At 45.6% G+C, this 25,820-nt stretch overlaps 1 protein-coding gene across 5 annotated transcripts in view; it reads right to left on the reverse strand.

Moving 5' to 3' along the window:
* The window catches only part of EML1 (EMAP like 1), a 216,436-nt gene that overhangs the window by 157,762 nt on the left and 32,854 nt on the right, over positions 1-25,820 (reverse strand). The window contains exon 1 of one of the 5 annotated variants that reach the window (XM_060263006.1): positions 1,587-1,792. The exons of 1 other annotated variant lie outside the window; for it this stretch is intronic. In XM_060263006.1, the coding sequence (XP_060118989.1) occupies positions 1,587-1,788 (202 nt within the window). In that variant the 5' untranslated portion in view covers positions 1,789-1,792. Of the gene's footprint in view, positions 1-1,586; positions 1,793-25,820 lie in introns of those variants that run through there. 3 more of the 5 variants (XM_060263007.1, XM_060263008.1, XM_060263009.1) reach the window with 3 other exon arrangements.

Raw genomic sequence — 25,820 nt, forward strand, 5'->3', positions numbered from 1 at the left:
TGTCAGGACTCTACCTTTCCACATGTATCGCTTTATGGGCTGGAGGTGGGGAGACAATGAAGCTATTTCATTTGCACAGGCCACTCCCAGCACGAAACCCCTGCCTTGACAGTTCTCCAGACTGAAGACTCAAGATTAGATTTCTTTAAACTAGCTGCTAAAACACACACACACACACAGAGCAGCTTTCCGAAACTGTGCGCTCATGTGCCGAACAGAAATCCCGCACAGTGGAAAGGAAAGGCAACAACAAAGCTTTGTTTGTTCTCCCTGCTTCTTTAAAGGTGCAGCTGTTTACAATCCGGCCAGTACTGAAACAAGCCCATCTTATTAAGCAGCATTAAAGCCATTTAATGGCATTAGAGCTTGGTTGGGATTTATCAGCCCCTTTTCCCCCCTACCAGCCACCTGTCCAACTTTTCTAATTATTCTGAAGGAGCAGGGAAGCTGCTTCTTGTCTTTAGTTCCAGCTTTTTTCCTTTTTAAAAGGCTCCTTCATCTGAAATGATAATACATAAAAGGAAAGAGCATTCAGGCCTCGACATAATGGCAAAGATTAGAAAATGTTATTAAATGCCTCCCCGCCCCCTTTCTGGCTCTCACTCTCTCTCCGCACCCAAGTCAGTTCTGATGTGAAGGTTTGCAGTTAGGGGGGGGTGGAATTTGGAGCAATTCCCACGGATGCTTGCATGCGCTATCATTTTTAAGATTTTCATCCATCTAGCTTGCTCCGGGACACTCCTGTAAACTGCAGCTGGATCTCCAGAAACATCCAGTTCCAGAGACCATCTCTGAGCAAAACGTTTTTGGATGTATTTTGACACATGGAAATAATTACTCCATAGCAACAGATGCTCTCTAAAACTTATGCCGGAATAAATGTTGTTAGTCTTTAAAGTACCTTTGAATCCTGTTTTGGCTTGACTCGGATGGCTTAGGCTACCCAAGGCCATTAGGTCTCCGAAGTTAAGAGAGCTCAGCCCGGGGGAGTACTTGGATGGGAGACCACCAAGGAAGTCCAGGGCCACTACGCGGAAGCAGACAATGGCAAATAATCTCTGAATATTGGTTGCAATCACACACTTGCAATCAATCCACTTTCAGTGCACTTTCCAACTGGATTTTGCCAGGTCACAAGGTAAAATCCAGTTAGAAAGTGCACCGAAAGTGGATAGAAAGTGCACTATTGTGTGTGTGTGATCACAACCAATGTCTCTTACCTTGAAAACCCTTATGGAGTCACTGTGAGTTAGCTGCAGCTTGACAACACTTTACACACACTATCTATTTTATGTCTTTCTCACCAGTTCATTCTATATTCAAATGCTACACAACAGACACCTGTTAACAAATTTCCCACACAGTATCTGAACTACACAATGTTATCATCCAAGCATTATCAAACTTAAAAGAGTCTGAATTAAGAGCCTGAAGGCTGCCTTCCTGAGAACATTTTCTTGGGAGTAAGCCCCATGGTCTAAAATGAGACTTACTTCTGAGTAGACTCAAGGCTTGCACCCAAAGAATCACAACTAATACATTCAAGTAGAGCTGAAATACAGCAAAACACAGAGAGAGAGAGAAACCTGGGCAGAATTCGGGAGCTCCTGCATGATCCACTTGAGCTGGCTCTTCAGGAATAGATTTCATATTCATTCCCAAAGCTTCCGAGACTGGAGGTGGGGGTTGCTCAAGATCTGAAGACGTTTGCATGAGCGACCAACGGCTCCCTTTTCCTTTGGGATATTTATGTAAAGGTGGCAATGATAACAGGCTGAAAACACACATACACTCTAGATTCACTGAGCCTTCTTTAAGCCAGAGCATTAAGGGGATGTCATAAGAAGAGCTTAGGATGCCAAGGTCATTGGGAAGGGAGAACATTTGTCCTCATACCCATTGGGAGATAAACCAATTTGCAAGCTCAACGATGATTCGTTGGCTGGCCTGCCTTGGTTAACTCTTTAAACTGCTAGGCCACAAACTGGTGAGACTCAAGGCTTTGCTCTGTAAATGTAGTCAAGAAGGGGGAAAAGGAGAGATTGGATTTATACCCCTCTCTTCACTCAAGAGTCTCAGAGCGGTTTACAATCTCCTTCTGTTCCCCTCCCCACAACAGACACCCTGTGAGGTAGGTGGGGCTGAAAGAGCTTTGAGAGAACAGTGACTGACTCAAAGTCACCCAGCTGGTTTAGGGTTACCAATCCCCAGAGGCAGGGGATTCCCTGGTTTGGAGGCCCTCCCCCCACTTCAGGGTTATTGGAAGGGGGGGGAGGGAAATGTCTGTTGGGCACTCCATTATACCATATGGAGACCAGTTCCCATAGGGTACAATGGAGAATCAATCCGTGGGTATCTGGAACTTGGGTGTGTGTGTGTAAGGAACTAGTCAGGGGCAGCTTTGGGAGGGTGACCACTATGAAATTTTTTCTCTGTTACCTTCACCCAGTACCTCAGGCACACACACTGAAATCCTGTCAGAACTATAGGCACCAGACTTTTTTTTTTTAATTAAAAGATATTTTTTGGAACACAAAAAGCCAAGGAAGGGAGTAAAATAATATTAGTTTGATTATAAACAAATCAGTTGGTAGGCAGATGGTTAACTGAAAAGACAATCTCTAATCACCAGAGATTTGGCAGGCTGAGATAGTTTAAAATATAAACAGGCAGGCTTAAGAAATATAAAAAAACTTTTGAACAGGCCGGCAGTGCCTCTTAAGCACTCTGTAGGAACACTATACAGAGGAGATGGTATAGCGCTGTGCTCAGGCTTCTTAAATCACAAAAATAAGAAATGATCACACACTCATGGTCTCTCACACAGACTTCTGACTTGTGCCAGAAATATTCCCTCACAGGCTCACTCATTAGCATACAGGCACACCCCAGACCTTAGAGTAATGCCCCCAGGACTCACACCTTTTGAGTGCTTTTACAAGCCCCTCAATCCTGTGTGTCCCACCCAGCTAGAATTCTAGTCTGGCTCTTGGGATTCCTTCTTAGCCACAAGAATCTGGTTTTTCTTCCAGTGTGCTTGAGTGTTCTAAATTGGAACAGGAGTCTGCCCTGTTGTCAGCCCCGTAGCCAGGATTTGAAGAATTGGTGGGCCCTGAATTTTTTCAGGGGGCACATAATGGCCCCAACCTCCATGGCCTTCTCTCCCACCACTGCTGAGGAGGAAAGCTGCCAGCTCGCTGCCATACAGCCTCCCCGCCCTCCCCTTAGTTGCTCCAAGGTGATCCCTTTCCATCCCTCTTCCAGCAGCCCTGATGGGGAGCCACTCAGAGGTTTAGATACGTGCCGCACGGTCTCCTGCCCTTACCAGTAGCATGATCCAGCTAGGCAAACCTGGCGGGACAAGGGTATGTGTGTGGAAAGCGCCACCAAGTTGCAGCTGACTTCTGGGGCTACAAGACCTCCAATTCAGATTTCTTCCCGTCGGAGGGCGAGCCAAGGCTGCCCAAGCGCAGCTCCCTCCCTCGCTCGGGTGGCCAGGCCAGAAAACCCCTGCAGGTGAACATCACTGATCCCCAGCCCCGAACTGCAGCCGGGACCTCCTCTTGTGTGCGCCAGCCTACCCTACCCTGTCTGGCAGAGAAAGCCTGCAATGGAGTCATCCGCTCCCTACCCCTGCTTGAGGACCAGAACGGCCTCTTCTTGCAGGCACCCTCTCGCCCAGCGTCAGTCCCAGCGGAAACCCCCGGCGCGCCCTGGCCCTTCTGCAGGCAGGGAGGGAGAGAGGAACTTTTCATCCTCCTCCTGCCTTCCCCCAGCACCCCTGCTCTGCAGCTGGACCCACTCCACTCATCCTTCCCGGCACCTCAGACAGGGGAGGGCGCTGGCTTTCCCAAACCAGGAAGCTGGAGGACTTGGTTGGGGCTACCTCAAGCAGGTCAGGGCAGAGCAGCGGTGGGGTCGGGAAGTCATCACTGGGAGGGAGTAGGGGCCTGGAGATCTTCACCTTTTACAACTGATCTCCAGCAGGGACAACCGCCCTGCTCAGCTCCTGCGCGGCAATGGCAGGGGCAGAGTGACAAAGGGAAAGCCCTGGCATGCCTTGTGGTTGGCTTCTCTCGCCTTTGCTGGGCTGATCCCTGGAGTGATGGCAGAACCAGCCCCCAGCCTTCTCCATAGGCAATTTAAAGGCCCTGCAGACAAGCTGATTGGTGGGCCCTTTAAATAGGGCAGGGAGGGTGGTGGCTTTTCCTGCCGTCTCTCCAGCGCAATTTTAATGAGAGGAATGGAGAAGGATGCAGCTGAGGCACTGGGGGCTGGTTGGGGGCCCCAAATTGGGGCCTCCACAGGCCCCCTCATAGCTACAAGCCTGCCTGTTGCCCTCAGATCTCCTCAGAGAGCTCTTCCTCACAGAAGGTGCTTGGGTTTGCCCCCTTCTTCCCAATAACTCTCTCATAGACAGAATCTTTAACTCCATTCTGTCTCCCAAGGAACTCAGCCCACAGTCTGTTCTCAGCTTCTTCCCAGTCGCTTCTTACCACTGAACAGCTTCAGTACCAAGACTGAACAACTCCAGTACTCAGACTGAACTGAACTCTGAGGCGTTTTTGCCCTGCAAGCTTCTTTGCAGTTTGATACATTCTTGTAACAATGGCTGCGGCCCAGCCAATCAGTGCAAAAGTGCAAAACCCCAGCCAATTGGTGCAAGCTACCAGGCTAACTACCAGAGTCCATTATGGGGGCCTCTTTTTTGAGGTAGAGGCACTAGATTTTCAGCGTAGTGTCTGGTGCCTCTCCTCAACAACCCCCCAGGTTGCAAAAAGATTGGACCAGAGGATCTAATTATCTGAACCTCAAAAGAAGGTGCCCCCATTCTCCATTATTTACAACATGGGGAAGGAATTTAAAAGGAACATGATCCCTGTAAATGTGATGGCCAGAACTCTCTTTGGAGTTCAATTGTGCTAGTCACAACCTTGCTCCTGGCTCCACCCCAAAGTCTCCTGTCCCCGCTCCAAAGTCCCCAGATATTTCCTGAGCCAGATCTGGCAGCCCTAAGCAGGCTGCATGTTGAGAAGTGGGGCATCAAACCCAGTTTTCCTGATTAGAGTCTGCCACTCTTAACTATGACACCAAACTGGCTCAGAGACATTGGGTGGTTTCACACAGGAGATTTGGCCCGACCTAGTCCTGCCTCCCATTTGGATTAAAAGTGCAGGATCACACAAGCACATCTGCCCTCCGAGCTGCACCCCTTCTCACCCCATCTCCAGACGCCTCCTATCTGCAATAAAAAGCTACCTGGATTTTCCCGGTAGCATCCCCCTGAATTGGATGTAGGTTGTATAATTGGCTGCTGTCTGAATGCCCCAGGGTGACTCATAAGCAGAAGAGCTGTGTGATCATGCCAAGCCATTTCCAGCACAGTGGGTCCCCCCCCCAACCCCCTCTCAGAGGAGTGCATGTGCACTTCTCTGCTTGAGTGCACACACAGGGGACTTTTTTTTAAAAGAACAGCCTTTTCCACAGAGGGTCCATGGTTGAGCTGTGCTAGCAGTGTGAATGGGCAACCACGGACCACTCCTGAGATCCTGTCCCCTCAGTGGCTGCTGTCTGATAGCCTGGAAACAGACAAAACTCAAGCGGGTTTTTTCCCTATGGGATAATATTGCATTCAACTTCACAGTGTGAAACCAGCCTCAGTTTTTAAGGTGAGATGTTTGCTAGCTGACTAGGTGGTCTTTATGAGGGTGCAAAGGCGGGGTAAAGAAATGTGAAATGACATAAATGTCCCTCATTGTTGAGCAACTATAGAGAGTCCCCACAACTTCCAGATGATGTAGGGTTGCCAACTCCAGGTTGAGAAATTCCTGGAGAAAATGGATGCTTTGGAGGGTGAACTCTATGGCATTGTACCCCACTGAGGGTCCCTGTCCTCCCCAGGCTCCATCCTCAAATCTCCAGGAGTTTCCCAGTCTGGATCTGGCAACCCTACCTTCCATTCCCCCTCTGTAGTGGCAAAGGGAGACCTGGCCATGAAAACCATCACCAGTCCATTTCTATGCAGTCAGCTTCTTTTAAAGAGACAGGGCGTTTCTTTTTCTAGGGGTTGCTGGCGACCAGACCCTCCCCCCTTTCTCTCTCTCTCTTTCTCTGTTGTTTAAAAGATGGTTTTGTGTAAGGGAAGTGGCTGCAGATTAGAAGTGCTTTTGAAAAAAAAATAATCTGGCATGCACATTATAGCACATACAAAGGTCTTCTAGAGATCACAGCTGGAGAAAATCAGGACTGCCAAATCTTTCTTGCTCGACTCTGAGATGTGTTTTGGCCTCTTTAACCTAGCCTGAGTAACACTGAAATCCTATGCACATTTATGGCACTCTAAACCCATTGAAATAAATGATTTTAAACTGGAGCACTTTTGCACGGGATTGCTTGTGTGGTGAGCCAGAATATTACCCATTAGTAATAAGGTAACCTGCATAACACTGAGAATGTAGACAGTGTCAGATCTAGATTATGCGCTCTTCCCTAGAAAGCTGGCTGTTGTTTCTTGCCTCATTGTGTTGGTTCAAACTAACCTTCCATTATATAATTATTTTATTTTAATAGTTATGCCCTACTTTTCTCTCTCCCAAATCTCCAGGAATTTCCCAACCCAGAGTTGGCAACTCTCTACCAGGTCCCAGACCAACACTCTATTACAGCATTTCCCATTTGCAGGGTTGTGACCTGGTACCGGGCCACGCAAGCCCCAATACCGGGTCACCAGGGACGGCCCGATTGCCCCCTCCTCTCTATTTATCTTCAGCGCCACAATGCAGCACCACATTCCAGCTCCTGCCCCTCCATGCCACCACTGACTGTGTCCAGGCGGCGGACACTCAGAGAGCTCTACAGAGACTGTGTGCTGGCCAGAAGCCCTCCCCCATCCTCTCTGATGTTCAGAAACATCAGCGAGGGCAGGGAAAGCTCCTGGCCAGTGCACAGTCTCTGTATTGCTCCCTGAGGGTCCTCTGCTCGAATCACGGGGAAAAAACCAGGCCACGGAGGGGAAAGGTTTGGGAAGCCCTGCTCTATTACATCTCTCTCCCCCCTCCCCACTTCTCTCTCTCACACACATACATCTCACATACACACACACACTCCTTAGCAATAAGGCATAATTACACTGGCGTGTAACAGCTTTGTGAGGATTACAACAAGATAATAATGAACATAGAAATCCTTTGAACATGGAAACTACTAAATGAATGTGTTTCTACTCCGACTTTGGCTGCTTCTGGTTTTCATGTGGATAATCCTCCATATTTCTCCCTAAGTGAACCATCCCTGAGGTTCAACACTTGTCTTCACCACAAAACTTACAAGGTAGCCTTAGGCAAGAAATTCTCAAGGAAGCTGTTCATTGCCTCTCTGTATGAGTCACTGCTCTGGTGAAGAGTGCTCAGGAAGCATGCTCGCTTAGAGCATAAACTCATACAGATTTATTTCTTTATCTCTTCTATGCAGAGTTACACACAGGAAGTACATAATAATCTACAATATGTAGCCAACTTGATACAAAGGGCACCCAGAATGATTGAGCAATCCTCCTAAATACTAACATCAAGATTTTCCATCCTCTCAAGTCGCAACTGTCAGAAAGAGCTCTGTCACATCTCCCTAGAAAGCACGACACATTCCTGTAACTGATGGAAAATAGTTTGGCGGGCTGCACCACAATCACATTTGGGTCCTGGGGTGCAATTCTAGCTAGCCTCCTCATGGTGCACCCTGGATAACGCTAAACGGATTCAGAACTTCTGGCAGCCAAAATTGTAGGATCTTCTGGCTACACTACACACTTGGAAAGAATCAGCTCATACAGAAATACAGAGGGTAGACTCCCCCAGAGTCAGGAAGTTCTTACTCTTGTATACGATAAAAGTAAGCCATTTGTTGTAAGATTTAACGTATTTCTCTCCTGTGGGAAATACTGATTTAAACAGTTGTGTTAATGCTCCTTTATTCATGATCATGGCCACTTCTATTTAACAATATGTATTTGTCATTGCAGTAAACAACATTTAACAGTATTTAACAGTGTGTATCATGTGTACAAGTCATATTTGCAAGCAGTATAATTTTGGGAGTCAGAAGCCAGCAGTATTGGGCTTTTTTTGTAGCAGGAACTCCTTTGCATATTAGGCCACATGCCCTTGATGCAGCCAATCCTCCAGGAGCTTACAGTGCTCTTAGTACAGGGTCTACTGTAAGCTCCAGGAGGATTGGCTAAATCAGGGGTGTGTGGCTTAATATGCAAAGGAGTTCCTGCTACAAAAGAAGCCCTGGCAGGAATATAACCTCCCTGAGGATCATGAACTCAGGAAAAAACCCATTAAAATTAACAGAAGGTGCTGCTGGAACATTATGTGAACTATCTCCTCCTATTTTGCACTGTTTACATAAGTAGAGCATTACTCCTAGCTGTTAAATTCTCAAAAAATGGCACAGTTAGAACAGATGACTCAGACTTTACTCACTGCCATCTCTGACATGAGAGGATATCATGTTCGCTCCAGGAGGGGAAGCTGTCAGTGGTGTTTATAGTGGAAGTGGGATGATATCATCTTTTTAGAAACTGGCAGTTAAAACAACCCTAATGCTCTGTGTGGAGATTTAATGGATCGGTATGTTTTTGGAAGGCTACATGTTTACATTTTGCAAAGAACTGGCTCAAAAGAGACCCCAGTGAACAGACGTCGGTTCCTAGGTATATCTGCTTTTTAGGATTATCTTTCAGAAAAGGGCATGAATAAGCCATCAGATCAGAAACTTTAACGCTGTTTTAAGTGTTTCAGGAATAGAGGCAGACTGGTGTTGCATCATTTCCTCCCTCCCACCCCCCCCTCCCCCAAAAGCCCTACAATTTTAAGTAGTGTTGCCAACGGGCCTGGAGAAAAATGTCCTATCCCTTCAGTAGAGGCTTGATGCTATATTATTTATCATGTGATTTACCTCCATGCCATGCAAAGCTTGAACTGTTCATTTCCACACATTAGTCTCTGTTAATGGGACAGGACATCTGTTCTGTAGGTATGCTGGCAACCCTATTTACTAGGGATGCCAGTTCTTGGTTGGGAAATACCTGGAGATTTTGAGGGTGAAATCTGGGGAGGTCAGGGTTTAGGGAAGGGAAGGACTTCGGCAAGGTACAACAACATGACATCCAACCTCCAAAGCAGCCATTTTTCCCAGAGGAACTGATCTCTGCAGTCTAGAGATCAGCTGTCATAGCAGGAGAGCTCCAGGCCCCTCCTGGAGGTTGGCAACCCTACCTATTTACTAATAACAGGGAAGAATCACTATTTTCCAGGATTTTGTTACATAGTTGGTTCACAGTGACTATGGTGTCACTTCCTCTGGCTGATTTTGCCACTGCACGCCCATGTGTACCATCTGGAGGAATCCTAAATCTTCTCAAGAGGTTGACATGTTCATGGTCATCCGGTTTTGGTGTTTTTTTTTAGAAAAAGCCCAGCAGGAATTCATTTGCATATTAGGCCACACACCCCTGACCTTGCCATTGTTTCACACAGGGCTTTTTTTGTAGAAAAAGCCCAGCAGGAGCTCATTTGCATATTAGGCCACACCCCCTGGTACCAAGCTAGCATTCCTCTGTGTTCCTGCTCAAAAAAAGTTCTGGTCATCCCAGATGCCCTAGAGGGAAGTGGGGGAGGGGCTAAATCACAAGAAATAGTCAAATAATCTATTTCAACAAAAACAACAAAACCAGGAATCTAGTAGCACTAATGAGATTTTCTTCTATCCACTGCTCAGCTTTGCCAAAACAAACAAACAAAAAACAAGCAAGCAAACAAACAAAAAAGAATTGCAAGAGGTTTTTTTTTAAAGGAAAGGATTTCCACCAGGAATTCTGAACATCTGAGCTATTCTACAAACTTTTGGTTAAAAGCCCACTTCACAATACTAGCAGGGAATAAATTTTAAGCCTCTGGGGATTCAGCCTGAGCCTTGTAAGCTGGTCTGAGTCATGCTGTGTGCATGCTAGAAAGGGAGGGGTGATTGAGAGTAGGGTGCAGAGAAAAAGATGGTGGGATGGTTCCCCCCCAGAGGAATCAGTCCCACAAGAAGAAGAAAAAGAAGATTCATGATGAAGATGATGATGATGATGATATTGGATCTATATTCCGCCCTATACTCTGAATCTCAGAGTGGTCACAATCTCCTTTATCTTCCCCAGACACGCTGTGAGGTGGGTGGGGCTGAGAGGGCTCTCCCAGAAGCTGCCCTTTCAAAGACATCTCCCATGAGAGCTATGGCTGATCCAAGGTCATTCCAGCAGCTGCAAGTGGAGGAGTGGGGAATCAAATCCGGTTCTCCCATATAAGAGTCCGCGCACTTAACCACTACACCAAACTGGCTCTCATGCAAGTTCAAGCATTCCATAGGGATTAGAAACTTTAAGAAAAAGAGCTTTTCCCCTCCGTCTTGTCCTTCTATTAGGGTGAATGATTATGCCCCTGCATTCTGTAATAGTAGGGGATAGCTAAATAGGGAAATTGGAGTGAGATGTTATCACGTTCATCAGTGCAGAGAAAAGATCATCCACGGGATCTTTCATTTTACAGGACATACCTGTTCCTAATGATGAGGGGTCCCATTTGGAAATATTCTGCTTACACCAGCAGAACAGAGGATCTTTTCAGTCTTTGATTTCATTCGTTGTCATAATGAAAGAGCAAAGGGTTAATTGAAAGGCTACTATGCCATTTGGCTAGGTTTGCCAACTTCCAGGTGGTGGCTGCAGATCTCCTGGGATTAAAACGGATCTCCAGGCAACAGAGACCAGTTAACTCTGGGGGAAATGACTGCTTTGGAAGACAGACTTTATGGCATTATACCTCACTGAATCCCCCTCCCTCCCCAGCCCCACCCTTCTCAGGCTCCAACCCCCAAATCTCCAGGTATTTCCCAGGCTCACGGTTGCAACATGACACTTTGGGGGAGGGGGTTTCCTGCTAGGTGATTAGTAGTTTATCCAACAACCAGGAAAAAAGATAATCTGGTTTACACTTGTACAGCTTGATGGGGAGAAATCAAAAGATTAACCTTTTCACAGCATGAAAACAACATTATCCCCTGTAAATGTCTGCACATCAAACTGATGTTAAAGGTACAACAAAGGGCTTGTGTGTGGATGGTTGTGATAAATATTTATAAAACACCAAAGCACTTTTTCTCCCTATAATAATACAGCTCATGTGCATCCAATGAAGTTGATGGGCAATAGACTCAAGACGGACAAAAGGAAATGCTTCTTTATTCAACAAATAATTAAATTGCAGAGTCCACTGCCAGTGGATGTCAGGATGGCCATCAACATAGATGGCTTTAAAAGGGAGTTAGACAGATTCATGGAGGACAGGTCCATCAATGGCTACTAGCTGTAATGACTGAATGAAAACTTCATATTTGGAGGTAGTGTATCTCTGAATACCAGTTCCAGCAGGCAACATCGAGGGAAGGCCTCAGCCTCTGTGCTCTGTTGTTGGCCCTCCAGGGTAACTGGTTGGCCCAGGACTTTTTTTTTGCTTTGCATGGTGAATTTTGGTTTTCTTTATCCAGTGCAGGGGTGTCAAACTCATTTGTTATGAGGGCCAGATCTGACATAAAAGAGCCCTTGTTGGGCCAGGACATGTCTGGTTGGGCCGAGCCATGTCAGGCCAGGCCATGTGTGTACCTTTTTAAGATTAGGTAGCAGAGATATAAATGTTATAAAGAACACAAACACATATTTTAAAAAACTTAAAACATGTTTAAAATGTTAGCACTCATTGGTCTTAAAGGTGCTTTCTTTGTATTTCTCCCATAGGATCGAGGGAACTGGGCAAAGGAAGTTCTGGCTCTTTCCTTCCTTCCCCAGGGATGTGGTGGGGGGCGGGAACCGCAGTCAATAGAAGGAAGAGAGGCTTGGCTCAGTAGTTCTGCTGTGCGATTGAGAGAGCTTGGCAAAGCAAGCTATTCCTCCCCAAGGGAGAAGCCTCAGTCAATGGAAAAAATAGAGGTTTTGCTCTGTAGCTCCTGTGCAATTGAGCAAGCCTTGCAAAGCAAGCTGTTATGCAGAAGGAAGTAAGAGAGAGGGGGAAGGAAGCAGATGACAGCCAGTTGCTCAGGGGCCTGATAGGAGCCCTTTGGGGGCCTGACTTGGCCCCTGAACTGCATGTTTTACACCCCTGATCTAGTGCAATTGAGAGAGCCTGGATTGCACAGGAGAGATACAAAGAAAGCACCTTTAAGACCAACAAATGCTAATGTTTTAAGTTTTTAAAAAATCTTTGTGTTTGTCTGTATCCTTTATAAAGTTCATAAAGTTTTGTCACACATGGCCCGGCCAGCAAGGTCTCATTTACATCAGATCCCGCCCTCAGAACAAATGACTTCAACATCCCTGCTATATTGTTTGGCCCTTGGATGGCTGCTTTCCCACTAAGATAGAAGGGTCCCTCTCTACTATACTCTGTTCAGAAGGTAAAATGAGCTTCTGACTTTGTCTTCTGCCCTGCTATTGGTAATTGGTCTCAGCTTTGAATTCTTCACTTTTTAAAGTTTCTCTCTTCAACATTACTTACCTTTTTGACCTTTTCTTTACTTTCATCCAAAAGCAGGGAGTAGTAAAACACTTGGAACCAATCACCCACTGCCTGTACTTCTTCACTTAGCATAATACACAGCTATTAACCTAAACCACCATAAACAGTGAAGGATTCAGAGCCCAATGGGACAAGATGCAGGAGATCTGCAACTGGGGTTCCCAGGCTCACAGGAGTGCAGCTCCTGAACCTTTCTGACAGTTCTTCCTCTTCCTCTCCACCTATCTTGTCCATTGAATAGTAGATGCAGCTGCATAACAATTCCTGGATTAGGAGAGCGGGCTGCCAGTCAGCCAGCAGGAGTTTTGCCACGCCCTCAGCCCTCATTAACCCCTGGAGACGCCTACACCAGCCTTTCTCCACTTTTTATGTGATTTTGGGTGAAGAGTGGCTTGTTGGCCTTTTGACTGGGGGGGGGGGTCGGCCCAGGAGAGCCCCAGGCAAGCAAGGCCTGCTTGGGCTGTCTGGATCTCTAGCCAGCCCAAGCAGGCCTTGCTTGCCTGGGGCTCTCCTTTCTTGCATCAGGTTGCTTTTGGGTGGGGGGGGGGGCGGTGGCATATGCTAATGAATTACGCTAATGAGCTCCGCCACCTATTTTTCTACAAAGCAACCCCCGGGGGTTCCCAACATGTTTAACTGTATAAGTAGCTAGAAAGTTATTTGCCCTGACCTGGATAGCCCAGGCTAGTGCAATCTTGTCAGATCTGGGAAGCTAAGCAGGGTTGGCCCTGGGTAGTGTTTCAGTGGAAGACTTCCAAGGAATACCAGGGGCATCGTGATGCAGAGGCAGGCAATGACAAACTACCTCTGAACATCTCTTGCCCACAGGTTTGTAAGGCTGCCAATCCCCAGGTGGGAGCAGGGGATCCCCCAGTTTGGAGACCCTCTCACCACTTCAGGGTCATCAGAAAGCAGGGGGCAGGGAGGGAAATGTCTGCTGGGTACTCCATTATTCCCTAGGGAGATCGATTCCCATAAAGTAAAATCCGTGGGTATCTGGGCCTTTGGGGGGGGCCTCTTTTTTGAGATAGAGGCACCAAATTTTCAGCATAGCATCTGGTGACATACCTCAAAACACCCTCCAAATTTCGAAAAGAGTGGACCAGGGGGTCCAATTCTGTGAGCCCCAAAAGAAGGTACCCCTATGTCATTATTCCAAATGGAGGGAAAGCATTTGAAAGGAGCGTGGTCCCTTTAAATGTGATTTCCAGAACTCCCTTTGGAGTTCAGTTGTGCTTCCCACATCCTTGCTCCTGGCTCCACCCCCCAAAGTCCCCAGATATTTCTTGAGTCAGACTTGACATAAGTCTGCTGTGACTTGATGGCCAGTAAGTACGTAAATAAATGAAGTTATTTGATCAGTGCTGTATCCCTGGGACTGGAGGGTGGGTTTGGCTCTTTTTCTGACATTTCTTGGTTAGAAAACACCATTTCCTTGAGCTGCTCTACTGGAAGAAAGACTGATTTCTGTTGAGGAATGAGTATGAGGGACAAGGTTAAAGATCAGTGCGGTGGCCCTAGTTTATATAAGTCCTCCCTTCACCCCCATTTGCTTTTCAACAAATTTATCATGAAATTCCAACATCATTCTCTGGATCACATCTAACTGTGCCATAAGTGCAAAACTTGCTACTAGAAGAAATATGAGGCTTCCACTGAAAATGGCCGCTCAAATTCACTCCACTTACCTCAGTGCAGGGGTCCCCAACCTTTTTGGAGCCTGCGGGCACATTTGGAATTCTGACATAGCAACAAAATGGCCGCACAAAATGGCTGCTGCAGAGGCAGAGCCAGCCACAAAATGATTGCCACATCTTAACTTAAGTAACACAGCTGCTCAGGGCTGGATCTAGAGGGGGGGCAGAGGGGGGTGCTTGCCCCGGGCGCCGTCAGAGGGTGGGTGCCAAATTGGGTATGGAGTCCATTGTATTCTATGGGACCATGATCGAATGGCACATAAGGGGGCACCATTTTTTTAATTTTGCCCCCCCCCCTCAAAAAACATGTAGATCCAGTCCTGCAGCTGCTACCAAAGCAACATTTAAGAAAATCTGCCCAGCCAATCAAATATCCCATAGTCAATCAGAAGCCTTGCTGGGCAAAAGCCATAACTACTAGGGTTGCCAATCCCCAGGTGGGTAGCAGGAAAATAAAACACAAAGCTTCCGTGATTACCAGCCTCAACCACTAAAGAAACAGTAACAATATTATCAAAAACTTAGTATATTCTATATAACATAAAGAACAGGCACAACTCAATTATTTAAAGAACAGAACATCCCAAAGTGGCCATCGGAAAATAAGTTCAATTTTTAAAGCAGTCCAATGCTGTTTCCTTGATGAAAGTTCCGATGTAGCACTGAAGAAGAATGATGAGTGATGTCCAAGTAGATTCAAATTTAATTCATAAAGCAGCCAGCAGTCCAGTTATTGCAACAAGGATGTACTATTGCCTTGTTTCACAATTGCTTATTCAAGCTGCATAACATTAAAAAGCAAAGATATCAGCAAACTCTAAGAGAAAACCTGGGATATATAGGCATGGTGAACATATTTACCTTCAAGTAGTCAGTTTCAGATACAGGTATATGAACGCCAAGCAAGTCAAGTCTCCAAACTTCAAGTCACTGTAAGCAACTTAATGCATCCCGCTGCTTCAGGGTTATCACCAGAAAGCTGGGCACTCCATTATACCCTATGGAGACTGAGTCCCATAGGGTATAATGGAGAATCAACCTGTTGGTATCTGGGGCTTTGAGGGGGGGCTGTTTTTTGAGGTCGAAACACCAAATTATCAGCATAGTTTCCAGTGCCTCTCCTCAAAACACCCCCACCCAAGTTTCAAAAGATTGGACCAGGGGGTCCAATTCTATGAGCCCCAAAAGAAGGTGTCCCTATCCTTCATAATTTTGAAGGCATTTAAAAGACATGTGGTCCCCTTAATGTGATGGCCAGAACTCCCTTTGGAGTTCAGTTGTGCTTGTCACACCCTTGCTCCTGGCTCCACCCCAAGAGTCTCCTGGTTCAACCTCGAAGTCCCCAGTTATTTCTTGATTCGGACACGGCAACCCTATACCTGGGCCAACTCACTTTCTAAGAACACTTGAAGGAGTGTAGACGCAAGGCAAGGGGGGAAAAGTCATAAAATGATGTCAGGACATCAGAGTGAGTGAGGAGAAAAGAGACCAAACTGTCTTTTTTAGCAGCAGCCCTTCATTCAATGTGCTACTATCCTGTCAAGTCTGATTAAACTTGATTCCTTCTGATTCATCTTCCAGCTCTCACCTTCTGGGTGCGTTCTCATCATTATTGTTTTCTCTGTTGTGTTAAATGGCTTTTAAATGACTGCTTGATCTTTAGCACCCATTATACGACTGTTTTCATTCTATTTGGGTGGGGGGGTTTTTGTTCTTGCTGCCTGCCACCTTGGGAACTTTTCTGTTGGGAGGCAGTAGCATAAAACTACCCTAAACAAACAAGGTTTATTAGGTTTGCAAATGATAAACAGTACTACTGAATGGCTGGCAGCAAAGAGTCTCATGTGTGCATTCAAACACTTCTGGATTACTGATTCCAGGTGCAGTTCAAGACAAAGACATTTCTTTACATAGCAAGGGGGGAAAAAGAATTCATTTGAGATTTGTCCCACAAGCACCCTCTCTCCAAACAGAAACACCTGTGATGGGAGATAAAATGAAACTGGGTCTATTTCTGGCATTCTTGGCATGTTAAATATTGTATGAAATGAAAGCTGGCAAGAAATGCTTCTGGAGGAGGATCTTTTTTCTAACACCTTGCAAGGAAGATGGATTCAATTTCATTTTCTTTTCATTATCCTTCACAATAGCCACAATAGTTCCATGGTATTCCTGTAGTCTGCTTCCCAGAACAGAATGAAGAAACACTGCATTTTCCTGCTGCATCAAAAGCATCAAGGTTTTAATTTTGCTGGCTGGTTGCAATGCTTTACACAAAGAAGGTGCAAACGGTTTCAGTTCTGAAGCCCAGTTTGAAAACAAGATGGACATGTAGGTTATACAGCATTATCCACTTATACCTGCTGGAATGGCCTTGGGCCAGCCATAGCTTTCACAGGAGTTGTCCTTGAAAGGGCAGCTGCTGTAAAAAGCTCTCTCAGACCCACCTACCTCACAGGGTGTCTGTTTTGGGCGGGGGGAAAAGTAGAGGAGATTGTGACTGTTCTGAGACTCTGAGATTCAGAGTATAGGGCAGGATATAAATCCAGTATCATCATCATTGTGTAGGGGCCAGAGCATTACTTTTTAACTGGGGCCACGAGCCAGTCAAGAAGCAATCAACAAATCATGGCGGGTGTTCAGAACTTCTGGGAGCACACAGGGGGCACTTGGGAGTTTACTACTTTATGCAGCTCCTCCGCTCTTGCAATCCTTTCTTCCTTCCATCCTTCCTGCCTGCCTGCCGGAAAATGCAGGGGTTAAGAGAGCGGCCTATAATCTGGGAGAATCGTGTTTGATTCTCCACTCTTCCACATGCAGCTGCTGTTGTGACCTTGGGTCAGTCACAATTCTCTCAGAAATAGAGGATGGAATAAGAACATAAGAGAAGCCATGTTGGATCAGGCCAATGGCCTATCCAGTCCAACACTCTGTGTCACACAGTGGCCAATATATGTGTGTGTGTATATATATATATACACACACACACATACACACACACAAACTCACACACACACACACATATATATACTGTGGCTGATAGCCACTGATTGACCTCTGCTCCATATTTTTATCCAATCCCCTCTTAAAGCTGGCTATGCTTGTAGCTGCCACCACCTCCTGTGACAGTGAATTCCACATGTTAATCACCTTTTGGGTGAAGAAGTACCTCCTTTTATCCATTTTAACCTGACTGCTCAGCAATTTCATTGAATTTCATTGAATAATAAAAAATAAATTGTGAATACAATTACTGATAATCAAATTGTAACAGTCTTGTCAAAATTCATTAAAATTAAAACATTGTAACAAGTCAATCACATATCGTTCATAAAGTTGATGATTTCTATAAACACGATGCAATACAATAAAGTGCTTGTGCAAAAAATAATATAGTCCAGTATTTCCATGAAGTGCCAGTACGGAATCAGCAAATGAACTGCCTCTACAGAGCTGGCTAATTTATAAGTCCATTTCAAGTACCTTCATTTGGAGGGTCTGGATATCATCCACAATCTCTTCTCTTCCAAGCCACTTATAACTGTCTACATGCACAACAGGCAGTAGATGGGGAAAACTTCTGCCTGAGACCCTGGAGAGCTCCTGTCAGCCTGAGTAGACAGTACTGACATTGATGCACCATGGGTCTTATTCAGTATAAGCCAGTATTCATGTAAACCATGGAGACTGCAGTTCATTTCTTCGTTTGAATCTCACATTGTGAATTTTCACCGATCACTATATTCCAGCTGAAATGATCCTACAAGGCTAAAGCCAGGCCTTTTTTTGTAGCAGGAACTCCTCTGCATATTAGGTCATATATCCCTGATGTAGCCAATCCTTCTAGAGCTTGTAGTAGGCTCTGTATTGAGAGCCCTGTAAGCTCTTGGAGGATTGGCTACATCAGGGGTGTGTGGCTTGATATGCAAAGGAGTTCCTGCTACTAAAAAAGCCCTGGCTAAAGCTAGTGTGGGACAGGGAACACCACTGAACTCTTTGGAGGAAGGACAGAATCTTTAAAATAAATAAAATAATGAATAATACACAGAATGGGTTGCAGGTGTAATTTTTGGCTCATGTGCCAGTACTTAAACAAATGCCTTCTCATGCCATCTGCAAAATAGTTGGATACATCACTCAAGCGATGTCTGCTTGTGTGCGGTGCCAGTGCTTATACATCTATTCTCATGACAGGTTACACATACAATAGGAAAGAGGTCACAAAAACCATTACCTATACGCCCTTACCTATATGTGTGAACCAGATCATAACCTAGATGCCCAGGCTGCGTGTGAAGCTTACCTCTGAATACAGAAGGAGGAGGAAGAGGACAAGATTGGATTTATACCCTGCCCTTCACTTGGAATCTCAGAATGGCTAACAGTTTCCTTTCCCTTCCTCTCTCCATGGATTTTTTTCAGCAGGAATACACAGGAATGCAGTTCTGGCTGGCTTGGTGCCAGGGGTGTGGCCTAATATGCAAATAAGTTCCTGCTGGGCTTTTTCTACAAAAAAGCCATTGTGGAACTATGGTGATGTCAGGGTGTGGCGTAATATGCAAATGAGTTCTTACTGGACTTTTTGTACAAAGAAGCCATTTGTGGAAATATGGTGATACCAGGGGTGTGTGGCATAATATGCAAATGAGTTTCCTGCTGGGCTTTTTCTACAAAAAAAGCCCTGCCTCTCCTCATAACAGACATCTTGTGAGGTAGGTGAAGCTGAGAGAGCTCTGACAGAACCTGCTCTTGAGAGAGCAGCTCTTTCAAGAACTGTGACTGACCCAAGGTCACTTAGCAGGTGCATGTGGAGAAGTGGGGAATCAAACCTGGTTCTTCCAGGGCTTCTAGCCCCACTGGTGGACCTCTTGATGGCACTTGGTTTTTTGGCCACTGTGTGACAGAGTGTTGGACTGGATGGGCCATTGGCCTGATCCAATATGTTTTCTCTTATGTTCTTATTAGAGTCTGTGCATTTAACCACTATACCAAGCTGGTTCTCCTGAAGCTGCCTTATACTGAATCAGACCATCCGTCCATCAAGATCAGCATTGTCTACTTGGACTGGCAGTGGCTCCTCAGGTTCTCAGGCAGAGTGGAGATGCTGGGGACTGAGCATGGAACTGAACCACAGTCCTTCCCACCTTAAATGAAGGGTCAGCCCAACCACATAGGAGAAGTAGGTGGTCACCTACTTTTTTAAGGGATGCTAAGTAGAGTTGCCAAGTCCAATTCAAGAAATATCTGGGGACTTTGGGGGTGGAGCCAGGAGACATTGGGGTGGAGCCAGGAACAAGGTTGTGACAAGCATAATTGAACTCCAAAGGGAGTTCTGGCTATCACATTTAAAGGGACCGCTCACCTTTTAAATGCCTTCCCTCCATTGGAAATAATGAAGGATAGGGGCACCTTCTTTTGGGGTTAATAGAATTGGATCCCCTGGTCTAATCTTTCTGAAGCTTGGAGGGTGTTTTGAGAAGTGTCACTGGATGCTATGCTGCAAATATGGTGCCTCTACCTCAAAAAACAGCCCCCAAAGAGCCCCAGATACCCACAGATCAATTCTCCATTATACCCTATGGGAATTGGTCTCCATAAGGAATAATGGAGTGCCCAGCAGACATTTCCCTCCCCCCTTGCTTTCTGATGACCCTGAAGTGAGGGGAGGGCCTCCAAACCAGGGGATCCTCTGCCCCCTCCTGGGGACTGGCAACTCTAATGCTAAGTTGTATGTAAGTAAATTTCTTTCCTTCCTATATATATTTCTCTGTGTTCTTTGTGTTGTCATGAGGCTTTTCATTTTTTCCTCTATATTAAATGTGATAGAGGGCATCAAAGCCATCGTTTGCCTAGGACACTAAAAGCCCTTGGGCTGACTCTGCTTGAAAATGCATTATAAGTTGGAAGAGTGCTTTTTTTTGTGGCATGTGAAATATGTAAATCTTAAAATATATACTTACATGAACCTGGCTATTACCAATTCATACAAACTTGGCATATTTCATAGTCAACCTCTGACATCCTTATTCAGAAGCACAGCCTTAAATGTAAAGCACTGAAGTGAACAGCTCTTGACTTCAAGGCCAGGCTCATTCAGTTCAAAGCATATTCCTCTCCCACATTTTAGCCTCTATGGAATGGCTCTGCAAGTCCCAGTTCAAAAGGCAGTAGGCAAAATATTTAAACCATGCATAATGGATGGATGAAAGGATAACCTGTCTTCCTCTCACCTTTCTTGTCTTGAATTACAGGCTGGGTGTTGGGCTGTCGAGTGCATGTGGAAGGGGAGCACTCTGCCTGCAAAGAGAGGACTTTGGATAAACATGGAGCAGAGGTCCATCAGTGGCTACTATCCACAGGGTATTGATGAAACTCTCTATCTGGGGCATTGATGCTCTGTATTCTTGGTGCTTGGGGAGGTCAACAGTGGGAGCACTTCTAGTGTCCTGGCCCCACTGATGGACCTCCTGATGGCACCTGGGTGTTTTTTTGGTTTGGTTTCTTTGGGGGGTTTGCCATTGTGTGACAAAGAGTGTTGGACTGGATGGGCCATTGACTTGATCCAACATGGCTTCTCTTATGACTTCCCCAAATAGCACGCTCACTAATTTGTCATGAAAAATACGCAAACTAAATGACGAAAGGCTCTGGTGAGCCCCACAAAGCAGGCTGCACAATATATCTCTGTCCAATTCATTGTTTCGGCATGCCTTCCTCCAATAGCCTTCCTTTGGAGCAAATAATTCTGTCACATAGCTCTGTTAGGTGCGATGGGATCTTTAACCCTCCCTGATACAGAGTGGCTCTCTGATGAGGCAGCCTGTTGCATCTCTGTATGAGTCATCATTACTCAAGGCCTTTTCCCTTTCCAGTCAATAGCAATGTCCAGATCAGTGATTCATATTCGGTGCAATCCTAAGCAGTTACATTCTCCTAATTCCTTTGAAGTCAATGGGTTTAGAAGGGAATAACGCTCTTAAAAGCAGAGGGTGACATTCTGTGAGCATGTACATGAAGCTGCCTTATACTGAGTCAAATCACTGGTCTACCAAGATCAGACTTGTCTACTCTGACTGGCAGCGGCTCTCCTAAGCTTCAGGCAGAGCATAGAGCTTTTTCTGAGCACGAACACACAGGAATACAGCAGAGAGTGTGGCCTGATGTGCAAATGAGTTCCTGCTGGGCTTTTTCTACAAAAAAAGCCTTGTGTGAAACAATGGTGCCATCGAAGTGTGTGGCTTAATATGCAAAAGAGTTCCTGCAGGGCTTTTTCTTTCATATCACCATCTATCTAATCCTTTTTTTAACTGCAGGCTGTGGAGATTGAACCTGCAACCTTCTGTATGCAAAGCAGATGTTCCGTTTTGATGTATATAGTATGCATTTTACTGTTGGATTTTAACTTCTAGTTATTTATTATGTGTTCCTCTCTGATGTAAGCCAACCTGAGCCCTGCTTGCAGGGAAGGGTGGCCTAAAAATTAAACAAATTAAATTGAGCCATGACCTCTCCTTAAATAATAATTAGCAGATGCTTTCAAGGTATGGGCTGTTTGAGAAAAATCTGCCTCCAGTTTTAATTCAGAAACGGAAGGTCAAGCCAGACAAAAATACTGGGAAATCTGTGAACAGAACTGCAGCCTCAGCACAAGACAGAGGATTTAATATTAGCTTCCTGCACCGTTTCCCAGATGGTTTTGCCAAGCTGCCAGTGGACCTGCTTGAGAAACACATAGTGAAGAGTTAAAGCTCCCCCCCCCACACACGCGCCTGCTGTCACTTTGATGTGACATTGGGACCCCAACTGCCAGTTCCAATTCAAGAAATATCTTTGAACTTTGGGGGTGGCGCCAGACTTTGGGGGTGGAGCCAGAAGCAAGGTTGTGACAAGCATAATTGAACTCCAAAGGGAGTTCTGGCCATCACATTTAAAGGGACCGCACACCTTTTAAATGCCTTCCCTCCATTGAAAATAATGGATAGGAGCACCTTCTTTTGGGGGCTCATAGAGTTGGACCTCCTGATCTAATCTTTTTGAAACTTGGAGGGTATTTTGAGGACAGGCATTGGATGCTATCCTGCAAATTTGGTGCCTCTATCTCAAAAAACAGCCCCCCAGAGTCCCAGATACCTGTGGACCAATTCTCCATTATACTCTATGGGAATTGGTCTCCATAGGAAATAATGGAATGTCCAGCAGACATTTCCGTCCCCCCTCGCTTTCTGATGACCTTGAAGCAGGGGGAGGGCCTCCAAACCGGAGGATCCCCTACCCCCTCCCACCTGGGGTTTGGCAACCCTATGTGCCATTTAGAAATTATAATATGGGAGAGCCATTCACTTCTGCATTCATAAGAACATAAGAAGCACCCTGCTAGATCAGACCAGAGGTCCATCTAGTCCATCATCCTGTCTCACACAGTGGGCACTCAGTTTCTCTGGAGGTCCAACAACAGGGCATAGACACCGAGGCCTTCCCCTCATGTGTCTCTTGGTATTCAGAGGTTTACTGCCTCTGAACATGGAGGTTCCCTTTAGTTACCATGGCTAGTACCCTCTGATTGACCTAATCTCCATGAATCATGCCTTGCTTGATTTGACCCAAAATGTATCTCAGTTATCAGAAGAAGAAACTACAAAAAAGCAAAATTCCAGAGAGTGGATTTTTTTTTTCAGCTATAGTCTGCAGTTAGTTACAAAGGTTTGGAGATAACCAGGGCTTTTTTGTAGCAGTAACTTATCCGCATATTAGGCCACACCCCCTGATGTAGCCAATCCTCCAAGAGCTTACAGTAGGCCCTGTACTAAAAGCTCTGTAAGCTCACAGAGGATTGGCTACATCAGGGGGTGTGGCCTAACATGCAAAGGAGTTCCTGCTACAAAAAAGCACTGGAGATAACATTTATTCCAGAGCTGCCACCAAAGTGGGAGGCTGAGGCTGGCAGATCATGTGAGCTCAGGAGTTCTGGGCTGCAGCAGACTATGCTGATCAGGTGTCTGCACTAAGTTTGCCATCAATAGCCACTTGTGTTGGCTGCTTTCTCTTTTTTCCATCCCTGCATTGCTGCTGTGGAAGAGGCACTGTGGGTACCTTTAAGTGTGTTAGAAAGGAATATATGGAAGAAATGCCTTCCAACTGTGACGATCCACTGACATTTGCTAATTGTTATCAATCAGAGACTTGTAAAGAGTGGGTTTAAAAGAACACTGTCAGCCTATGAAAGAATGTATCCAAATGTCCTGAAAAATTCAGTATAAATCCTTGTGAAAACCAAATTGATTTTTCATGGCAGCTGCCACTGTCAGATCTTAACTCCACTTTGGCCAGATACCATTTGAATGAGACCAGGAATGCATCCTTCTCTTTTATAACCATCTTAGGGCATGACTACTCACTGTAACTGAACATCATTCCCAGACATTCTAAACATCTCGATCCAATAATTTTCTTTTGCAACCTGACAAAACCTCTGTTTTTTCTGCTTCCTTGGAAGCTACACCAGTCACACCACTTTGCCACTTGTAAACAAAGATGTGCACTTGTTTACACTTGTAAACAAAGAGGTGCACATCTATCACCATGCTGCTAATTATTGTAGATCCCTCTGTGTGGATTCTGCACAAATGGAGCAGAGCAATCTGGATGTGAGGTCCAAAACAAACCTGACTAATATCACACAGATCGCCCATGTAAACGGAAGAAGAAGAAGAGTTGGATTTATACCCCACCCTTCACACAGAATGTCAGAGCGGCTTACATCACCTTCCCTTCCTCTCCCCACAACAGACACTCTGTGAGGTAGGTGGGGCTGAGAGAGCTCTGAGAAAGAGTTGTGATTGAACCAAAGTCACCCAGCTGGCTGCATGTGGAGGAGTGGGGAATCAAACTCAGTTCTTCAGATTAGAGTCCACCACCCTTAACCACTACAGCAAACTGCCTCTACACAGTCTTAATGTAGAAGCAGGTTTGTTTGTTTGTTTGTTTTATTTGTCGGTACCCCACCTTTCTCTTCAATGCGAACCCAAAGCAGTTTATGTTGTTCTCCTCTCCTCTGTTTTACTCTCACAACAACCCTGTGAGGTAGGTTAGGTTGAGAGAGTATGACTGGCTGGCCCAAAGTCACTCAGCAAGCTTCCTTGGCTTGTGTGGGGATTCAAACTTGGGTCTCTGTTATGTATGTGAATAAATGCTGTTAGCAATGGTGTTCCTGCCTGGCCCATTGGAGCCTGAAGGACTGAGCTTGGGGACTTCAGAGCAATCAGCAGCGGAATCCAAATTCAAACTGCCCTGCTCCAATCACAAGCCCCCTGCTGGTTGAACGATCCAATAACGTGTTAGTGCAGGAACCCAGTGCTGTATATAGTGGGCCCAGTTCGCCAGTTCAGTTAGTGCAGCCACCGCCATGCTGTACTCAATAAAGAGCTTGTTATCACTACCACCTTGCCTCTTCAATGCCTAAGAACCCATTATATTAAAGTTTCCCAAGATCCTCATCTGACACTCTTAACCATTGCACCACACTGGTGATCAACAGCAGCTGCACAGAATTTAGCATTCACTGTTGGGGGGCCCATCTAAAAAGAAGAAGAAGATAGCAGATTTATACGCCACCCTTCTCTCTGAATCAGAGACTCAGAGCAGCTTACAATCTCCTATATCTTCTCCCGCCACAACAGACACCTTGTGAGGTGGGTGGGGCTGAGAGGGCTCTCACAGCAGCTGCCCTTTCAAGGACAACCTCTGCCAGAACTATGGCTGACCCAAGGCCATTCCAGCAGCTGCAAGTGGAGGAGTGGGGAATCAAACCTGGTTCTCCCAGGTAAGAGTCCACACACTTAACCACTACATCAAACTGGCTCTCAAGATCAGGAAGGCTGCCCCACACGATTCATCCCACAGAACATGTAAAAATGAACTTTTTAGGAAGTAATTTCTGTGAAGGAGACATCACTATAATTTTTAATGTCTGCTGAAAGTCTGAAACAGTTTTAATGTGTTGATTCTTAACTTTATCCTCCCGTTTTGCCATTTCTGGTAACTATATACTGTTGCTTTCCTTTTTTTAAATCACACCACCACTCCAAGTAGTGGTGGACAACACCCCCCCCTCCCCCGTGTTGGAAGTCCTCGTTGAATGTAACATGAGAATCACTCAATGTATGTGTAAAGAAAAATCAAGAGTACCCCAAACAGGGCTTTTTTTGTAGCAGGAATTCTTTTACATATTAGGCTACACCCTCCTGATGTAGCCAATCCTCCAAGAGCTTACAGGGCTCTTAATACAGGGCCTACTGTAAGCACTTGGAGGATTGGCTACATCAGAGGGGTGTAGCCTAATATGCAAAGGAGTTTCTGCTACAAAAAAAGCCCTGCTGATACATGGATTGGACATATGTTCAGAGGAGCACATGAGCAAGCTTCTCTCTCTCTGTTTCATAGATTAACTTATCTCATTGGGTTATGAGAATAAACAGAGCTATGTATACCATCATGAGCACTTTGGAGGAAG

This window comes from Heteronotia binoei, chromosome 21 (genome assembly GCF_032191835.1).
Source record: "Heteronotia binoei isolate CCM8104 ecotype False Entrance Well chromosome 21, APGP_CSIRO_Hbin_v1, whole genome shotgun sequence".
Classification (NCBI taxonomy): domain Eukaryota; kingdom Metazoa; phylum Chordata; class Lepidosauria; order Squamata; family Gekkonidae; genus Heteronotia; species Heteronotia binoei.